General features: G+C 40.3%; 1 protein-coding gene across 1 annotated transcript; it reads right to left on the bottom strand.

The window, feature by feature from the left end:
- Window positions 1-4,136: 4,136 nt before the first annotated feature.
- Window positions 4,137-5,622, bottom strand: LOC121983349 (scarecrow-like protein 23). Its single transcript, XM_042536283.1, has one exon. The coding sequence runs from the start codon at window positions 5,618-5,620 to the stop codon at window positions 4,358-4,360; it is 1,263 nt and encodes a 420-aa protein (XP_042392217.1). The 5' UTR covers window positions 5,621-5,622; the 3' UTR covers window positions 4,137-4,357.
- Window positions 5,623-19,049: the final 13,427 nt, after the last annotated feature.

Below are 19,049 nucleotides of genomic sequence, written 5' to 3'. Positions count from 1 at the left end.
TGATTTTTTTAACATGAATTAGTCTTTCGGACACATTCATATTCAAAAAATCACTTATCTCAATATATTAAGTCAAATTGATGTTTGATAGTATTTTAATAATTAGAAAACTAGACGAATACATGGGAACTGGTTCCATTGTTGGTCCCTTGGCGGCCGACTATAGGGGGTGAATAGCCTACACAATAAAATAAACAAAACTTTTCTCGATCTTTATAGCTTTATTAAAATAGGCACTTGCATAAAAGAAATTAAGAAGTAAACTCAAGACAAAGGCGCATAAGTAATTATTTGGTTTGCAATCAGTGAATTGCTAATCCAAAGAAGTTGAACGCTCACTAATGTCTCATTCGGGCGGAGAAGCTTCTTACAGCAGTTAAAGCTCACGCAGTAGTAGAATAGACAAAGAAATTGATTACAAGTGATGATTTGTAACTAGTGGGATCAGGGATATATTTATAGCCCTGATTGGGGCACATGGAAGGGTTCCAGGTGTCTGGAGAGAGATAAAATTTTATTCCCATCGTAACGGATCGTGCCACATCGCATTTCGATGAAGTTTCTGGTCTGGGTCTTCCATTCCGGTTCCACTCGCTTGGGTCCGGATCTTTCGCTCCGACTCCGCTCGCTTGGGTGATTTCAGCAATCCTGAATAGGGCTCACCCGAACCTATTTTCCGTCATTATCGAAAAACCTTCCGCTCCAACATTTCATCCCTCGGAAACATCGCGCACTTCCTTTTCGTCCACCAGCGAACTTTTTCGCAGCACCTCGTCCTTTGGACACACCGAGCCCGTCGACTCTCTCCCGTGCCATCCTTCTCGCTAGCTGCGTCTTCCGCTCGACTTTCTGTGCTCCTAAGTTCTTGCACACAGGGATATCAAAACACAATAAGATCTAACTGAACTTAGTCGATCACATCAAAATTACCTCGGGATAATTACAATCTCCCCCTTTTTGATGTGAGCAACCCAAGTTAATTTAGGGTAGAAAAACAAATAATAGAGATATTTTACATTTAAGAAAAAATATGTAAAAAAAAAAAATCTACCTCCCTAGACTTATCATCTAATTCTCCCCCTTTTATCACATTAAAAATGGGGCATTTTAAAATAACTTGAAAATAATACTAAACCAAAGTCTAAGGGAAACAAAGTCAAGTAATTGAACTCTTCTTTCTTCGAGAAATTAAGATCAAATTAATTTCAATCAGAAATTTTACAAACTAATTTATTTGAAAGCATTAGATAATTTTATAATAGTTAAGTAGTTAACAGTTACTCAATTAAATATTCATTTCAGTAATTGGTTTCTAGGTTGTGACCAGACATTAGGTCTTCATGGTTATTAGAATAATAACCACTTTTAGACAAAACCTTTTAAAGGATTTAAATATTTAATTTTCTTTCTGAAAGCTCTAGGTCTAACAAAAAAACAAGGCATGCACAAAAAGTTAATTTAATTTAAATATGACTTTCGAACCCAAAACATATTTCTTTCTACCTGATTAATTAAAAACTTTATAGGAACATACTTTTGGGATATTCTTTTAAGTTGGCCCTTATGGTATCTAAACTGACAATTCAGTCAATTATATTTTTTAACTTGTTGAATATGTGAGCATGCATGATTTTTCAAATCTTCTATTTATACTTTCAATTTTTCATTTTTATCTTGTCGAAATCTTCTAATCAACAAGATATTATTAAAATTCCTTTTAATTCATCATTTTATTTTTCTAATTTATAGGAATTTTTTGATAATATTTTTATAAACTAAAATAATTTATCATGAGGTAGAAATCATACCTGACTTACCTTGTCAATCCCATAATCTGAAGCTCCTCCTGAAGTGTTGCTTCCTTCTGATGTCGCTTCCCCTTCATTGATGTTCTCGATGCTCATTTCGGACGAGCTTGCTGCATCTTCATATTCTTGGTGACTTGCCACTAGCGCAAGTCCGACGAGAGCTTCGATCTTTGATTCGGACGACGTTTCATCCCACATTGTTTTTAGATTTAGATGCTTGTCTGGACTGGTCTTTTGTCCTTGCTCTTGTCCTTATCCTTGCTCTCTAATCTTGGGCAAACTATCTTTCACGTGCCCTTCTTCATTGTATTGATAGCATCTTACCTTTCTTTTTCCTTCTTTTTCCCTGTACTGGATTAAATTTATTAGGTTTAAGTAACTTTTAAAATTCCCTTACCATGAACATCGTTTCGTCATCATCAAAAGAAGATTCAGAATCTGGTTCGTCCATTTTTGCCTTTAAGATAATGTTATACTTTGGCTCTTTCTTCAGATCTGCACATCTCGTTTTATGAACTTCAAAAGTTAAAATAATTCTTTTAGAAGTAAGTTCTTACTTCTAGATCTTTAGAAATATAATAAGCATCTACTAATGATGTTCATTCGGTAGACCTAGGAAATGTACTAAGTGTGTACCTTAGCGAATCTCTGATGATTACCTTTTCTCCTAGATTCATGAGTATGGTGATGAGTTCCTTGATCCTTAAATGGAGGTGTCTAACAGTTTCTCCTTATAACTGGAGGTTGCTGATATGATTTCAAAACATGTCTCATTTCGCAAGTTTGGCTTCGGATGTACCTTCGTATAGCTTAAGAAACTTCTTCCAAAGCTCCTTTGTTGATTCGTAGGCGCCAATTCTGTTTACTTCTTGCGGAGGTAACACACTTAGTAGATGAAATTTGGCTCGTCTATTTGCTACAAAGTATGTCTGCTTCTTCTTGGTCCATTAATACTCTTCTTTGTCCTTTGGTGCTAAAAAATCATATTTCAATATTAGTAATAAATCAAAGTTCGTTTTGAATAATACCTCCATCTTTCTTTTCCAAATCACGAATTTCCCTTCGAACTTAGGTGGGTAGATGCTCGGTCCGGCCATCTCTTGTGCTTCGGTCGGTGGTTAGTCCTTCTGAAGTGTCCTTACTCTGATACCAATTGTTAGTCCCTTGGTGAGCGGCTAGAGGACGGTGAATAACCTGCTAATAAAACAAATAAAACTTTTCTCGATCTTTATAGTTTTATTAAAACTTGCATAAAAGAAATTAAGAAGTAAACTGAAGACAAAGGCATACAAGTAATTACTTGGTTTGTAATCAGGAGATTACTAATCCATGGAAGTTGAAAGCTCATTAATGTCTTCTTCGGACGGATAAGCCTCTTACAGTAGTCAAAACTCACACAGTAGTAGAATATACAAAGAAATTGTTACAAGTGATGATTTCTAACTACTGGGTTCAAGGTTGTATTTATAGCCCTGTCGGGGCGTCTGGAAGGGTTCCAGGCGCCTAGAGGGGGATAAAATTTTATCCCCGTCGTAACGAATCGTGCCACATCATTTTTTGATAAAGTTTATGGTCTGAGCATCCGGAGCAGGTTCGGGTCTTCCGCTCTAATTCCGCTTGCTTGGGTCTGGGTCTTTCGCTCCGGTTCAGCTCACTTGTGTGATTTCGACCATCTGAAATAGAGCTCAACCAAATCTATTTTCCGTCATTCTCGAGCACGATCGGACTTCTTGTCTCTCAGAATTTTAATTTTGATCGAATTAAAATTAGAACCATTCAAATTGAACTCAAATTTTAGTTGGAATTCAAATTTTATTTTTAACTGAACTCGAACTAAAATTATTTATATTTTTAATTTTTTTAATTTAAATATCATATATATTTTTCAAACTCCAACTAGAATATAAAATATTTTTATATTGCATCCATAACTATTTTATATTGCATCCATAACTGAGTGAGTTAAATCAAATCAAATTTAAAATTAAATGGATGTTTTATCCCTTATGTAGATACGCTCACTCGTCATTTTTCACTAGTCTTTACTTTTCGTCTTTTCTCTGTGATTTCTGGAAAAAAAAATACCTGACTTGAACGTCAGAGGGCCTGATCCAGGGACTTTTTCCCTAGTTTCTGGTCTCTAACGACTCGTGGACTCGTCTGAGTGTGCGCAGAGCAGCAGCGTCATCGTCCTGATCATCTTCCTTCGTCGATCGCTCGTGTAAACCTTTCCAGGGGGTACCAGGTGGATCTGACACTTTGATAATTTTCCGTCAACTTTCAATCCATCAAGACTCGTCTCCAACCGACTTAATTTCTGAACGAGATCAAATAATTTATACGATTCAGAGAACTTAATTTTACTACATAATTGTTTTAAAAAACCATTTGTCGAAATACAAGAGTTGAAGTCCCTATTTGCCAAAAATAGATTATTATTTTTTGGGTAAGAATAAAAAGATTTAAACAAAACACAACAAAAGAATGACATCCATCACCGGCGTCGATCGGCCGCCACCGAGAACGCTGGCAAATATACGTATAATCCTTCACCTTGCTGCCGCGCGCGGCCGGAGCCGCCACGCCGACACGGAAACCAGCCTCCGCCGCCGCCAGCACAGCGCGATCGAATTCCCGTCGCGGCTCTCCTCGATCCCGAAGCCGCCGTTTCCCACGTGTTCCATGCTCGACGCGTGCCCCTTCATCTTGAGCAGCAGCCTCGCCTGGCTCACCGACCTCGAGCTCAGCTCCGCCTCCTCGAACCCCGCGCTCGCGATCTTCCCCCGCCACTCCCAGTCCCCGCCCTGCACCGCCCTCTGCATCTCCTTCCCCAACTGGTCCCGCTCGATGCTCACCCTCTCGGCGCTCTCCGCCGGCAGGCAGTCGTGCAGCGACTCGAACATCGCCGCGAAGTAGCTCAGGTTCTCCACGAACCTGCCTACGAAGCCCCCCGCCGGCCGGCCGGTTTCTCTGTCGACCACCACCGTGACAGAGGGGCTCAGCGCTCGGACCGCCGCCAGAGTCGCCCGCAGCTCCGCCGGGCTCTGCCGCGTCCGGAGGTAGAAGGCCAGGTTGACCACCAGCGTCGCGCCGTCGTCGATCATGAGATCGCTGGCGGTGGAGCCGCGGACGAGTCCAGTGAAGGCGAAGGCCAAGTTGGGGCAACCGTGGGCGAAACTGACGAGCCGGAGTCGGGTCTCCTCCAGCTCGGCGGCGGTACGGCCGAATCCGGTGAGGTGGAGTGACACCGGCGAGTCGGGAGTCGCCTTGTCGGACAGGGACTGGAGCAGCGACGGCCACTGGAAGCCGTACGAGACGTCGAAGTCGATGACGTGGAGCTTGCCCCCGTTGCGGCTCTCCTCCGCCTCGAAGGCCTCGACGATGGTCTGGTTGGCGGTGAAGTGGCCGAACTGGAAGAAGGGGGAGGCGCGGTAGAATTGCGTGAAGGCCGCGAACTCCTGCTCCAGCGAGCAGGGGAGGCAGGCGGAAGTCATTGCGGCGGCGAGGGCGTCGGCGAAGTAGGCGGCGACGCGGCGGAACGGGTCGTCCCCGCGGGGGGACACGTGGCGGTAGAGCTGCGCGAGGGCGTCGACGGCGTCCGAGCTGGGGGCCGGGTTGTCGGGGTCGGCGGCGGCGGCTGCAGCTAGGAGGAGGGAAGTGAGTTGGTCGTGGGTGATTGGAGCCTCCAAGGGCGCCGCCGCCAAGGGATATGACGGCGATCGAAGAATGAGGCCAGCCGGCGGCGGGGTTTCGGCGAGGGACATGCTGAAGCTAAGGAGCTTCCCTTCCATGTCTTCGTACTCTGTCTCCATGAATCAATCCTTGTACAGGGAGCAAGAGAAGAAGTTTTATAGACGATCCTCTTTATCCCATCATGTGATTAAAGGTGAAATCGTTCGTCCTCAAAGTTTTCGTCGCACTCGACTCTAGGTCATCACGAGAGAGATAAATCATAGCAGCCGAGCGGACAAATGATGGTGGGGTGAGGTGCATAGGGTCCAAAGATTTACGTCCCGACAGCCCTGCAATTCGATCCCGCGACCTCATGTGGTAAACATGACACCACTTACCAACTCGGATGACTCGTGAAGTCCCTCTTTATCCCATCATTGTGGCAAAAGGCGAATACGTTCACCCCCGGCGCTCCCACCAACTCGTCCCAGGGCCAATACGGAGGAGGTAAATCACGGACGACTATTAGCCTTTGGAATAGTGACTAGCACATAAGGGAGGTATTTCCCTCTTTATCCCATCATGCGCCTATGACCAATGGTCTGTTAAGAGCATCCACATCTAATACCCTATTCAAAGATTTTACCTTAAATTTTAGATAGGGTAGCTAAAAAATCTTTGCATCAGCTACCCTATCCATTCTCTAAATTATGTATTTATGAACAATACTTCTCTAAATTTAGGGAATGAATTTCATTCCCTAAACATTATAGAGGAGAAAGAATAAATAAGGAAATTGATATATGATGTATTGAAAAGCGGATATCCAAATTTAATAAAGTAACATTTTTACCTTAAATTATGCATTTTGGATAAGGAAATTTGTATGATGCTCTATATAATTTCCTTCATATTCATAGAGTCAACACTAAGAAAATCTTAAGAAGATGGATCTCTCATTTTTATAGACAATATTCACGTAGTCTACTAAGCATAGATGACAATAATATTTTAAGGACAGCTAATATAAGATTGATGAGAGGTTTGTATAATTTAAAAAGTTAAATAGAAAATCTTTGAATTATTATAAAGATGAAGTTTAAGATTTATAATTTAAGAACGAGAATAAAAATTTAAATATGTTCTTTTATATTAAAATTGATGTAATAAGTATGGAATCATATAACTTAGGAAAATTTATTTAAAATTTCATCATAGAAGATAATTAAAATATATATATAATTTTTAATGAATTATTATATTATTGATATAATTCAAGATAATTTTAAAAAATTCTTTTAAAGTTTTAAGAATTGACGATGTGCTTATGTGAACCAATACTAATCCGTGAGGACAACGTAAATGATTCAATGAATCTACTCCATTTACAATGAATCTACAAAGAAGGAGAAGTAAAACGAAGAACGAAACAAAGAACCATCATTTAACACGACTTATCATTTTATCTCAATGAATAGTATAAATAAATTATTAATATTTAAAACCATTAATTTGTACATAAACATCCGATTCATTTACTAATTCAACGAGAGCACTTTGCTTAGTTTTCAAGCATGAACATGCTTTAATTGTGATTTTAAATAGATGATGATGTGGCAATAGGTTTGACTTGTGGATTTGGTCAAATTCAGATATGAATTTGGATGGTTGAATGCGTATTAACATTTTTTATTTTTATAATTTATTTTTGTGGATATTATTTTCCTCATCTTGTCATCCACAAAATGGCATGTACATGATATATATAAAAGGACAAGGTGAAGGATGAGTAGGTGAAGAGCAAATTAGATTCCACCAAAGAGTGGGTCCCACCGCTAAATATTGTGCTTGGAGGATCTTTGACATGGTGAAATTGCCTTAGATCCTTTTTGTTTTTTTGCTACACTTTGTTGAAATTGGAATTCTTCTTTTTTTTTTTTTTAATGTTTGGACGAATATTAAAAGTGTAAAAGAGCATTCTATTTTTAAATAAACTTAAAATGACACGCTATAAATATATTTACTTTAATGATATTTTAATTAAAATTACTCTAATAGACCAAACTTATTCCAAATAATTTTAGTAAAAAACAATAACAAAACGGGTCTTTTTAATATTTGCCCTGTGTTTCTATCGAAACAAAACAAAATAAAAAACAACGTTTTTTTTTAAAAAAAAATGGATAATCAATGTTGAATAGCAAATAGAATTCTTACATACTACAGGTCAAAATTTGATTAATAAAATTATGAGGAAGTTTCCTTGTCCGGATTCTCCAAAAAGCTGTCTTTTTGATCAATTCCTGGTCAAAATTCGTATCCTGACAAAAGAAATTTTATATAATAAAAAATTTCATGGGATCCGACTCCGATAAGTTGATCCTTAATGGATTTTGGATGCCGGCGAATCTTGAAATTAGATTTGATGGGGACGTGGAATTTTTAAATTAAATTCTAAAAAAAATCAAAAGGAAGAGGAGCAGGTGATAAAGTAACCAACCAACCCAATTACTGAAAAGAGAGAGATGATCCATTCATGTTGTTGTGAATGATGGCACCTGTATTTTTTTTATTTTAAATTGATAGGAATATAATTTGATAATTAAAAATATCAATTTGATTGAGTGAACTTGATATAAATTACCCTAGCTCGATGCAAGTCACGCCCAATATATATATATATATATATAGTTAACTTGGTCTTAACATATATATAATTTTGTCTAATAGATTCATCATAGTCTGGCATTAGGTTGTGCTAAACCTAATATATTAGAGGAGTTTGCCATATCATATTTGCTGTAGGGTTGTCTTAGCTATCAGCTTAAAAAAAAACAAAAAATTTAGTATATATGCAATACATTTTTTACTTGGCCCATTAAAATCCATCTCTTCCATACCTTCCATACCCAAAGTCCAGCCCACCTTTTATTTCTAAAATCTGTCTTGGTTAGTGTCTGTCCAGTGAGAAAAATATCAAAATTTTTAATATAATACATACATCATACCGACGTATATCAAGTTATATTGATTCTATGACATATTAAAATTTTTGGTATAATATAATATCGTACTAAAATTTTCGATATCAGTATCGATATAATATCTTTTTTAAAATTTTGGTATACCATAGTGATACTAAAATTTTACCCTAAACGATATGAAATTTAATTATACTAAAATTTTGATATACTGAATTTTCGATATACTAAAATTTTAGTATGATACATCACCACTAACTATGATTTTCGGCAAGAGGGGAGGAGTGAATTGCCTGCAAATAAAGAATACCCTCCTCAAGACTTTTCAACTCAAAAATTAATAGCAATAATAAAATGTAAAACAACAGTAACAAAAGAGATACAGGAAATTTAATTTGGTTATAACCTAGTGGATTGTTAATCTAAGTCAGTCGAACAACTCAACTAGAATATTTCCTTCATTGTAGGCGGAGAAGTCTCTTTTACACACTAAAAACGCACAGAAGTTGCTAGGAACTTAATACAAAGTTGATTGATTTATTCCTAGCTCCAGGGGCCTTTATATAGCTCCTGAAAATTCTATCTCGGGTCTTGAAGGCGCCTCCAAGAGGGTTGAGGGTGCCTCCAATGGATTTGACCAGATAAAATCTTATCTGCTTCGCAAACGACTATCTAAACTGGGTCTGAGGCACCTCAAATGCCCTTGAGGCGCCTCAGACAAGGTTGAAGCGCCTTCAAGGTAATGGAGGCGCCTCCAAGACTGCAGTCAGCACAGGTGCCTTCAGCAATTCGTTGAAGGTGCCTCCAGCTAGCCTTTTCAGCCCCTTTTGACTCCTTTTCTTCTTCCGAAGCTCCGATTGTTTGGATGATTGCGACTAACTGAAATAGGGCTCACCCGAACCCAATTTCTGGCATTCTCCTCAAGCAGGCTTCCTACCCGATTTCTCATCCCTCGAACGTCGCGCACATTTTTCTCGTCCACCGATGTACTCCTCCGCAGCTCTTTCGTCCTTCGGGCGTACCGAGACCATCAGCTCCTTTCCTGTGCCGTCCTTCTCACTAGCTGCGTCTTCCGCTCGACTTCCTACACTCCTAAGCTCCTGCACACTTAGACACAGAGATCAAATAACGAGCAGGATCTAACTTAACTTGGTTGATCACATCAAAACAACCACAGGGCCCAACAATCTCCCCCTTTTTGACGTGCATCAACCCAAGTTCAAATTAGGAAAAAATTAGACAAACAGTAATTTATAGAAATTACTAAACTAATAGTTTAAGCATAAAGATTACAATATAGAATTTGCAACACCAAATTTTATTTTTTTCTTTTAATGTTTAACTCTCCCTAACTTGTTCCTATCTCACCACCCTTTGATCACAGCAAAAAAATGAGGGTCATAACTATCAAGTAGAAGTTTTCTAAAAAAAAGTTCAAGTTTAAAAAAAATCATTTTTAAAATAATTTCTAAGTTAAAAACAATGTTAAATAAAATTTTAACTTAGGCAAACGTAAATATTTTTGAAAATTTTCTAAGTAGAAATTTGTTTTTAACTTAGGCAATTATTTAAACAATTTTGAGAATTTATTTTGAAAGTTTTTTCTAAGTTAAACTTTGGTAAGATAATTTTCAAAAAGAAATTTAAGTAAAAAATTTCTAATTTCAGAAGAAATTTTACCTTAAGAAATATTAGTTTAGAATTTTTTCTAATTAAAACTTTTATGCATGAAATATTTTTCTAAGTATAAAAATATTTTTGAAAAAATTGTTTAAAAAATATTTGAAAAACTTTTTAAAGCATTTTTTAATGCTTTACCAGAAAGTTAATTAAACATTTTATTTCAATATTTTGGCTTCCAGGTCGTGGCGAGGCACTAGGCCTTTTTGGTTATTGGAGTAACAACCACTTCCCTAGACAAAGCCTCATAAAGAAATTTTAACGTTTAATTTTCTCACTGAAAGCTTTTAACTAAAAACAATTTAGTCTAGAAAAGATTTTGGAACCCAGTAAAGGTTCCTTCCTACTGGATTAATCAAGAACTTAGGGGGTATATAACTTTCGAGAACTTTCCTAAGTTGTCCCTGATGTTTTCTGATGTACCAGTTTAATTTTTCATTGAACTTGAGTCTTGATTTTGGAAATTTATTTAAGCATGCATAATTATTTTTAAAAATTTCAATTTCTCATTCTCTAATTTTAAATTATCGTACATTTCTAGTGGGCATGCTTTTGCTAAGTTTAATTTCAACTCATTATTCTCCTTTTCTAATTTAACTAACTCTTTAGTGAGAACTTTTATGAATTGAAATGACTGGTTGAGAGTCAGATTACGTACCTCGCTTACCTCTATATCTGATGCCCCCCTTCATCGCAACTTTCTTCTTCTGATGATCGTCCCTCTTCACTTATGCTCATCTCCAAGTTGGTTTCTTCGAAAAGATGGTTGGCAATCGGTGCTAATCCCAAGAAGGCTTCGACTTCTGATTCCGAGGATGATGATTCATCACATGTAACCTTCAGACTTTTGCGCTTTGAGGACGTTGGCTTTTGAAACTTCTCCTTGTCCCTTTTCTTCAGTCGTGGGCAGTCATCCTTGATGTGTCCTTCCTCGTTGTAGTTGTAGCAATGAACCATCCTTTTGCTGCATTGATACCTTTTTGACTGCGATCTAAATTTATTAGTTTTAATAAATTTATTCAATTTTCTTACTAATAGAGCCGCTTCAGACTCGTCGATCGACGCTTCAGAGTCGGGATTGTCCTTTTCGACTTGTAGGGCAATATTGAGATTTGGCTTTGCTTAACTTGGCTCTGCAATTCGAGACTCGTGAAGTTCGAAGGTAGAAAATAAGTTTTCTAAAGTACTTACCTCAAAGTCCTTAGAAATATAGTATACATCTACTAAGGACGCCCATTATGAAGATCTTGGGAAGGCGTTGTGTGCATACCAGATCGAGTCTTGGTTTGTTACCGATTCTCCGAGGTTATTTAGTTGAGTTATCAGCTCTTTGATTCTTGCTTGGAGTTCCACTACCTTCTCGCCGTTGTTCATCCCGAGATTCGTTAGTTGAATTCGGAGGATGTCCCGCCTTGCTAGCTTTCGCTTTTGAAGTGCCTTCGTGGAGCTCCAGAAATTTTTCCCAGAGGTCTTTGGCGGAGTCATAGCTTCCGATCCGACTTACCTCCTGGGGCGGCAGTGTTGGTGCGAGAAGTATCCGACGATCAAACTCAAGTTTTGATAATGGCAAAGGGATTCAAAGTTACGATTATTTGTTATTTAATGTGCTTGATTGAGCTTGCAGGAAAGTCCTAAGTGTTCTTAGGCAAAAGTTTTAGTTGCGGTTAGACAAGGTGCAAACCCTAGGGGGTGGTAACTGTAGGACCGTTGGGCCGGCTAGAAGGGGGGTTGAATAGCCTAAAAAAAATAAACAGAAAAGACCCTTCTCGAACTTTCAACAGAACACTTGCATCAAGTAAATTAGCAGTAAATAAAAAGCAGAAAGAAGAGGCTCACAACTTGACTTGGTTACAACCAAGGAGGTTGTTAATCCAAGGAATGAACGTGCACTAAAATATCTCCTTCAGGCGGAGAAGCCTCTTACAGCAGTGAAAGCACAAAAGACAGAAGCTAAACTAGAATAGAAGCGCACAAGTGTTTAGAATGTAAATTTCTGAGTTGATTTAAAGCTTCTGGACCAAGGCTATATTTATAGCCTTGGTCGGGGCGCTTGGAAGGGTTCCGGGCGCCCTGGGGGGGATAAATTTTATCCCCCAACGTTCAGATCGAGTTTTGACTCGATCGGGTCAAAATACTGGGTCCGGGCGCCTGGAAGGGTTCCGAGCGCCCTGGGCTGCTCCGGGCGCCCCGGACTGTTCCGGGCGCCCCGGAGCCCAAAGTCAACCAATGTTGACTTTTTCATCCGGGGACCACTGCTCCGGTTTGGTTCAGCTCGGTGCGGGTCTTCTACTCCGAATCCGCTTGCTTGGGTGATCTCTGCCATCCGGAAAAGGGCTCACCCGAACCCAACTTCCGGTCTTCTCGAGCGTGCTTCCCTCCGGCTTCTCGTCCCTCGGAATTGCCGCGTGTTTCCTTCTCGTCCACCAGCGTACTCATCCACAGTCTTCGTCCCTCGATCGTCGACCTTCTCACTAGCTACGTCTCTTGCTCCCCGAGCAATCTTCCGCTCCGGCTTTCGTCCCTCGGAACCACCATGCGCTTCCTTCTCGTCCGCCGGTGTACTCTTCCGCAGCGCCTCGTCCCTCGGACGCACAGCGTGCCGTCCTTCTCGCTAGCTGCGTCTTCCGCTCGAGTACCTGTGCTCCTAAGCTCCTGCACACTTAGACACAAGGTTAAATACACACAGGACCTAACTTAACTTGTTGATCACACCAAAACAACCTTGGGGTTCCAACAATCTCCCCCTTTTTAGTGTGATCAACCTAAGTTAAGGTAGGGTTAAAATAGACATAAAATAAAATTAAGTAAATTAACTTAATTTGCAATTTAAGTGCAAAAAGATAGAAAAGATAAAAAAAAATTAAATCTATCTACCTCCCCCTAGACTTATACTTTCCCTTCTCCCCCTTTGATCACAAAAAAAATGGGGTTCCAAGAAAAAACAATCTAAGGGTTTAAAAACTTAGAAAAAAAAATTTCTAGGTTTTTAAGAAATTTAGAAATTTTTTCTAAGTAATTTAAGCTGAGATTTCTAGTTTCAGGAAAAAGTTTTTTTTTTTTTAACTTAGGAAGAAATGATTTTTGAGAATTTTTCTAAGTAAGAAAAAAAATCCTAAAATTTTTGAGAATTTTTAAGCGCAAAAAAAATGACTTAGGGGGAAAAAAATTCTAAGTAAATTTCTAAAATAAAATGTTTTGAATAACCTTTTTAAAGCACTAATTAATTCTTGTATTAATGCTTTATTAGTAAGTTAATTAAACATTTATTTCAATATTTTGGCTTCCAGGGCGTGGCGAGGCACTAGACCTTCTTGGTTATTGGAGCAACAATCACTTCCATGACAAAGCCTCATAAGGAAATTCTTTGTTTAATTTTCTCACTTAAAGCGCTAATTTTACAATTTAGTTTAGGCATGATTTAGGAACCCAATATAGGTTCCACCCTACTGGATTAATTAAAAAGCTTTTAGGGACATATTTTCTTGAAATGTTCCTAATTTGTCCCGGGTGATATTTAAAGTACCAATTTAAATTATTAAATCTTCTAAAATTGGTTTTAGATGAACATGCATAGTTTTTCAAGTTATCTACTTGAATTTTCAAATCATCATTTTCAAGTTTCAATTTTTCATTTGCTATTTTTAATTGATCTAATTCTTCTAAGGGACAAGACTTAGCTAGAATTACTTTTAAATTTTTATTTTCACTTTCTAATTTGTAGCAATCTTTTGTTAAAAGTTTAACGAACTTAAACATTTTATCGGGAGGAAGAGATCGTACCTGACTTACCTTGTCGATCTCGTTGTCTGTTTCTCCCCCTGAGCTGCTGCTTTCTTCCGACGTGTCTCCCCCTTCATCGATGCTCTCGATGCTCATTTCGGAAGAGCTTGAATCGCAGTCGTCGTCTTGATGACTCGCCATCAGTGCGAGTCCGGAGAATGCTTCGACTTCCGATTCGGACGAGGTATCGCCCACATCGCCTTCAGGGCCTTTCGTTTTTGGATAGGCTTCTTACCCTTTTCCTTGTCTTTGTTCTTCAGCTTGGGGCAGTTGTCCTTGACATGCCCTTCTTCGTCGCAATGGTAGCAGCAGATCGTTCTTTTCTTTCTACCCTGTGGATGGTTAGTTTTTCTAGAATTGTATAACTTCTTAAATCGTCTTACCATCATTACCATTTCTTCGTCGTCGAGAGAAGATTCCGATTCAGGTTCGTCTCTCGAAGCTTTGAGGGCGACGTTGTTCTTTGGCTCCCTCATTCCTGCACATCTTGACTCATGCACTTCAAATGTTGAAAAAAATTCTTCTAATGAAATTTTTTCTAAGTCCTTCGAAATGTAAAAAACATCTACTAGTGATACCCATTTTGAATTTCTAGGGAAGGAATTTAAAGCGTACCTGAGCGAATTTCGGTTACTTACCTCTCCTCCGAGATTCGAAAGTCCGATGATGAGCTCCTGTATCCTTGAGTGTAGATGTGCAATTGTTTCACCTTCTTCAAGACGGAGGTTGGTGAGCTGGTTGCGAAGTAAGTCCCGTCTCACAAGCTTGGCTTCGGATGTTCCTTCGTGTAATTCAAGGAACTTCTCCCAAAGCTCCTTTGCCGAGTTGTAGGTGCCGACACGGTTGACTTCTTGTGGCGGAAGTACGGTTAGCAAATGGAATTCTGCTTTCTTGTTTGCCACGTACTCGGCCTGCTCTTTCTTTGTCCATTGATTTTTCGCTTTGCCCTCGGAAGCTTCAAAACCGAGTTCCATTATTAGTAATAAATCAAAATCGGTGCCGAAAAATACCTCCATGTGCTTCTTCCAGCTTGCAAAGTCCCCCTCGAATTTTGTTGGGTGGATGTTAGATCCGACCATCTCGTTGCTTCATTCGACGGTTAGTCCTCCTGAAGCGTCTCTGCTCTGATACCACTTGTAGGACCGTTGGGCCGGCTAGAAGGGGGGTTGAATAGCCTAAAAAAAATAAACAGAAAAGACCCTTCTCGAACTTTCAACAGAACACTTGCATCAAGTAAATTAGCAGTAAATAAAAAGCAGAAAGAAGAGGCTCATAACTTAACTTGGTTACAACCAAGGAGGTTGTTAATCCAAGGAATGAACGTGCACTAAAATATCTCCTTCAGGCGGAGAAGCCTCTTACAGCAGTGAAAGCACAAAAGATAGAAGCTAAACTAGAATATAAGCGCACAAGTGTTTGGAATGTAAATTTCTGAGTTGATTTGAAGCTTCTGGACCAAGGCTATATTTATAGCCTTGGTCGGGGCGCCTGGAAGGGTTCCGGGCGCCCTGGGGGGGATAAATTTTATCCCCCAACGTTTAGATCGAGTTTTGACTCGATTTGGTCAAAATACTGGGTCCGGGCGCCCCGGGCGCCCCGGACTGTTCCGGGCGCCCCGGAGCCCAAAGTCAACCAATGTTGACTTTTTCATCCGGGGACCACTGCTCCGGTTTGGTTCAGCTCGGTGCGGGTCTTCTACTCCGAATCCGCTTGCTTGGGTGATCTCTGCCATCCGGAAAAGGGCTCACCCGAACCCAACTTCCGGTCTTCTCGAGCGTGCTTCCCTCCGGCTTCTCGTCCCTCGGAATTGCCGCGTGTTTCCTTCTCGTCCGCCAGCGTACTCATCCGCAGTCTTCGTCCCTCAGTCGTCGACCTTCTCGCTAGTTGCGTCTCTTGCTCCCCGAGCAATCTTCCGCTCCGGCTTTCGTCCCTCGGAACCACCATGCGCTTCCTTCTCGTCCGTCGGTGTACTCTTCCGCAGCGCCTCGTCCCTCGGACGCACAGCGTGCCGTCCTTCTCGCTAGCTGCGTCTTCCGCTCGAGTACCTGTGCTCCTAAGCTCCTGCACACTTAGACACAAGGTTAAATACACACAGGACCTAACTTAACTTGTTGATCACATTAAAACAACCTTGGGGTTCCAACAGTAACCCTAGGTCCTAGAGGGTGGTAACCCTAGGTGAAGGAAAACCTTAGGGGGTGGTAACTCTAGGTGAAGGAAAATCCTAAGGGGCGGTAATCTTAGGTCCTAGGGGATGATAACCTTAGGTAGAGGAAAACCCTAGGGCACAGTAACCCTAGGTCCTAGGGGGTGGTAACCCTAGGCGGAGAAAAACCCTAGGGGGCGGTAACCCTAGGTCCTAGGGGGTGGTAACTCTAGGCAGAAAGTCCAGTCGGTCTGGAGGACCAAACTGGCACCAGGTAATCTCTCCTGAGGGAGTAGGTGAGGACGCGTTCCCCGTAGAGGGAACAGTAGGTGTCGGGTCGACCTAGGGTTTCCGGTTGGAAATCCGAAGTCAGACCCGGACAGTCCGATGTGTAAAATACCGAACAAAATAATAATTAAATAATATGATTATTTGATAAATAATCTTATTAGATTTTTCAGAAATTTTTAAAAATTTTCTGAGAATTAATTGGAGCTCGTATGATGAAATTAAAGGGATAAATTTGTAGACTTGGTAAAAGTCGTTCAGATATCCCAATTAAGTTAGGAGTTGATTGATTAAATTAACCCAAAGTTAGTTAATTAAAGTATAGATATAAAAATATAACCTAAGTTCCTTTTCTTTCCATTCACGCCGATTTCCCCATCTCTCCCGAGCTCGCGCTGCAGCCTCTGCCCTTCTCTCCCTCTCGCGATCCACCGCACTGCAGCCGGCAATTTCCATTCCCCTCTCGAGTTTCCAAATGCCGTCGGCCTCTCCTCTCCCGGGTCACAGCTGCAGCCTCACCTCACGCAAACACCCAGCGTCGCCGACCCTCTCCTTGCACGAGCGCCCCAGACGCCACCTCTTCCCTCTGCCCTAGCGTCGGCCGCTCGATCCACTACCACCTCCAGCCACGATGAGAGCTAGCTAGCAAATATCTTCCTTTATGTTGGTATGAGATCAGCGAGGTAAGGGATCGATACCTAAAAGGAGTTGGATTTTTTTGTCTAGGAGGTCCACAGGGTCGAATAGGTTACGATTATAGTGTTTCTGTGATGCTTGCTTCATCGCGCAACTTTTCTCCAGATTTATGTAATGGATTAGGTATTTGCGATGATATTTTTGGCTTTGTCGGTTTCTTCCAGACAATTAGGGTTGAAGGATCAAGTTCTTAGAGGATTTGACAGTTTGTGATAGTGATTTGCTTTTTCCTAGCGCTGGCAATGGTTGGGGGCATGATGGTGGTTTACGCTGTGTTTATGCTTGTGCACTTTCAGTGTTCCTGAAATGTCGGACAGATTCTGGTGGTTTAAGCTGTAGATGATGGAAATTACTGGTTCGATTTAGAGGGTTAGTTCGATTCAGTGTAATTTTGTTCAAACCTAATTGTTGTTCCTCCATGCCCGTGAAGTGGTCGGTTGCGTTTGAATTTGAGGAAATTCTGGGTTCTATTCAATGTTGCTCTATTTTCAATATAGCTGTGGATTTTCAAGGTTCATTTAAGAGATTTCGATGTGTTACACAGTGATTTTCTGGATCGTTGTGTGTTGTTGAAGTTCTGGAATGGTGTGGATTTTAATTAAGGATTTATTCATTAGATTTGGGTGAATCGAGATTCATAGTTAGATTAAGATTTTTCCCTAATTAAGTTGGGTTTCGGTTTAACTAATGTTGTTTATGAAATTAAGCTAAATTGTGCATCACGTGATTTGCAGGACATTGATTGAAGACGGTGGACACGATCTACATATATAGGCGGGTATTTCTTGCTTTGTTCCTTTTAGTTCTTTGACCTTGGTGCATGAACTATTGTTGATAAGAAATTATTTTTACCTTTACTCACTCTTATTTTCCTGTGCTTGATACTTCCACGCAATCTTTGAGAAATTCATTTTCATATCTATACAGTCTCTTGTTGTTGTCCATGATCAGTAGCAGACACTAGATACCATGTTTGTATGCTTTGACTGTTGTTTATTTATGTACTATATTGAGCATGCTGGCTTCATGTAGTATACTTGTTTCTGTTTATATATATATATGATGACTGTTGCATTGTTCGCATCATGTCATTGCATGCATGCTGCATCCTCGGCCACTCGAGAGAGTGGTAGCTGGAGTTGATGCCGCTTGTCCTGTCGTGCCGCACTCGGCCACTCGTGTGAGTGGTAACTGGAGTACGAGCAGCAGGGACCCCGTCGCAGATGTAGCTAGTTAGCTACTATGCAACTGTCCCCTCGGCCACTTGTGTGAGTGGTAGCTGGAGTGGTGTACAGTCTGTCACTGACCCGGCTTCTCGATCATACAGGGGTCATGGTGCGGAGAGGTGGGCGGGAGTGACCATTCGTGCATACGCTGTTATTATATTTGCTTTGGCTGCTGCTGTCTATATATGCTGTTATTGTTTACTGTTGTTGTTCACATATATTGATATGCTTACTTAGGTTGAGATATATTCTCATTGTAGATGTTCAGTCATTGGAAATTTGTATATATCTTGCTTATTACCTCTGTAGTTATGAGCAGTATTGTAGCAGATTAGTATCGGTTCTGACCTACTATACCTAGCCTAGGATATGGTTTCAGGTATGAGCATTTATTTTGGTTCTATTGTAGTATCTGCTATTTCTCTTATGAGACTGTAAACTGTTGACACTCTCTACTTACATGTTATGTTCATGCACTATCTCTTTCCTTACCCGCTGAGTTCCAATACTCACCACCCCCACAAAATGATTTTCTTTCGCCAGGTAATAGATAGATGAGTCATGGATGCTTGGAGAGATGTCAGCTGTCAGTCCTGGGTCTTACATCACACTCGAGGATAGTTTTCATTTTGGTTTTGTTATCGTTGGGGTGGTATATTGATTTTGTGTATTTTGTTTTCAATAAGTCGCTATGAATTTTGGGTCAAGTCTGGGATGGCAGGTATTTTTGTTAGTGTCGTTGTTGGTTTTACGTTCGTATCATTTTATCTCT

The sequence above is a fragment of the Zingiber officinale genome, chromosome 5A, assembly GCF_018446385.1.
Source record: "Zingiber officinale cultivar Zhangliang chromosome 5A, Zo_v1.1, whole genome shotgun sequence".
NCBI classification, from domain to species: Eukaryota; Viridiplantae; Streptophyta; class Magnoliopsida; order Zingiberales; family Zingiberaceae; genus Zingiber; species Zingiber officinale.
Note: the sequence above shows the minus strand (reverse complement) of the source record. Positions and strands in the feature narration are given on the sequence as shown.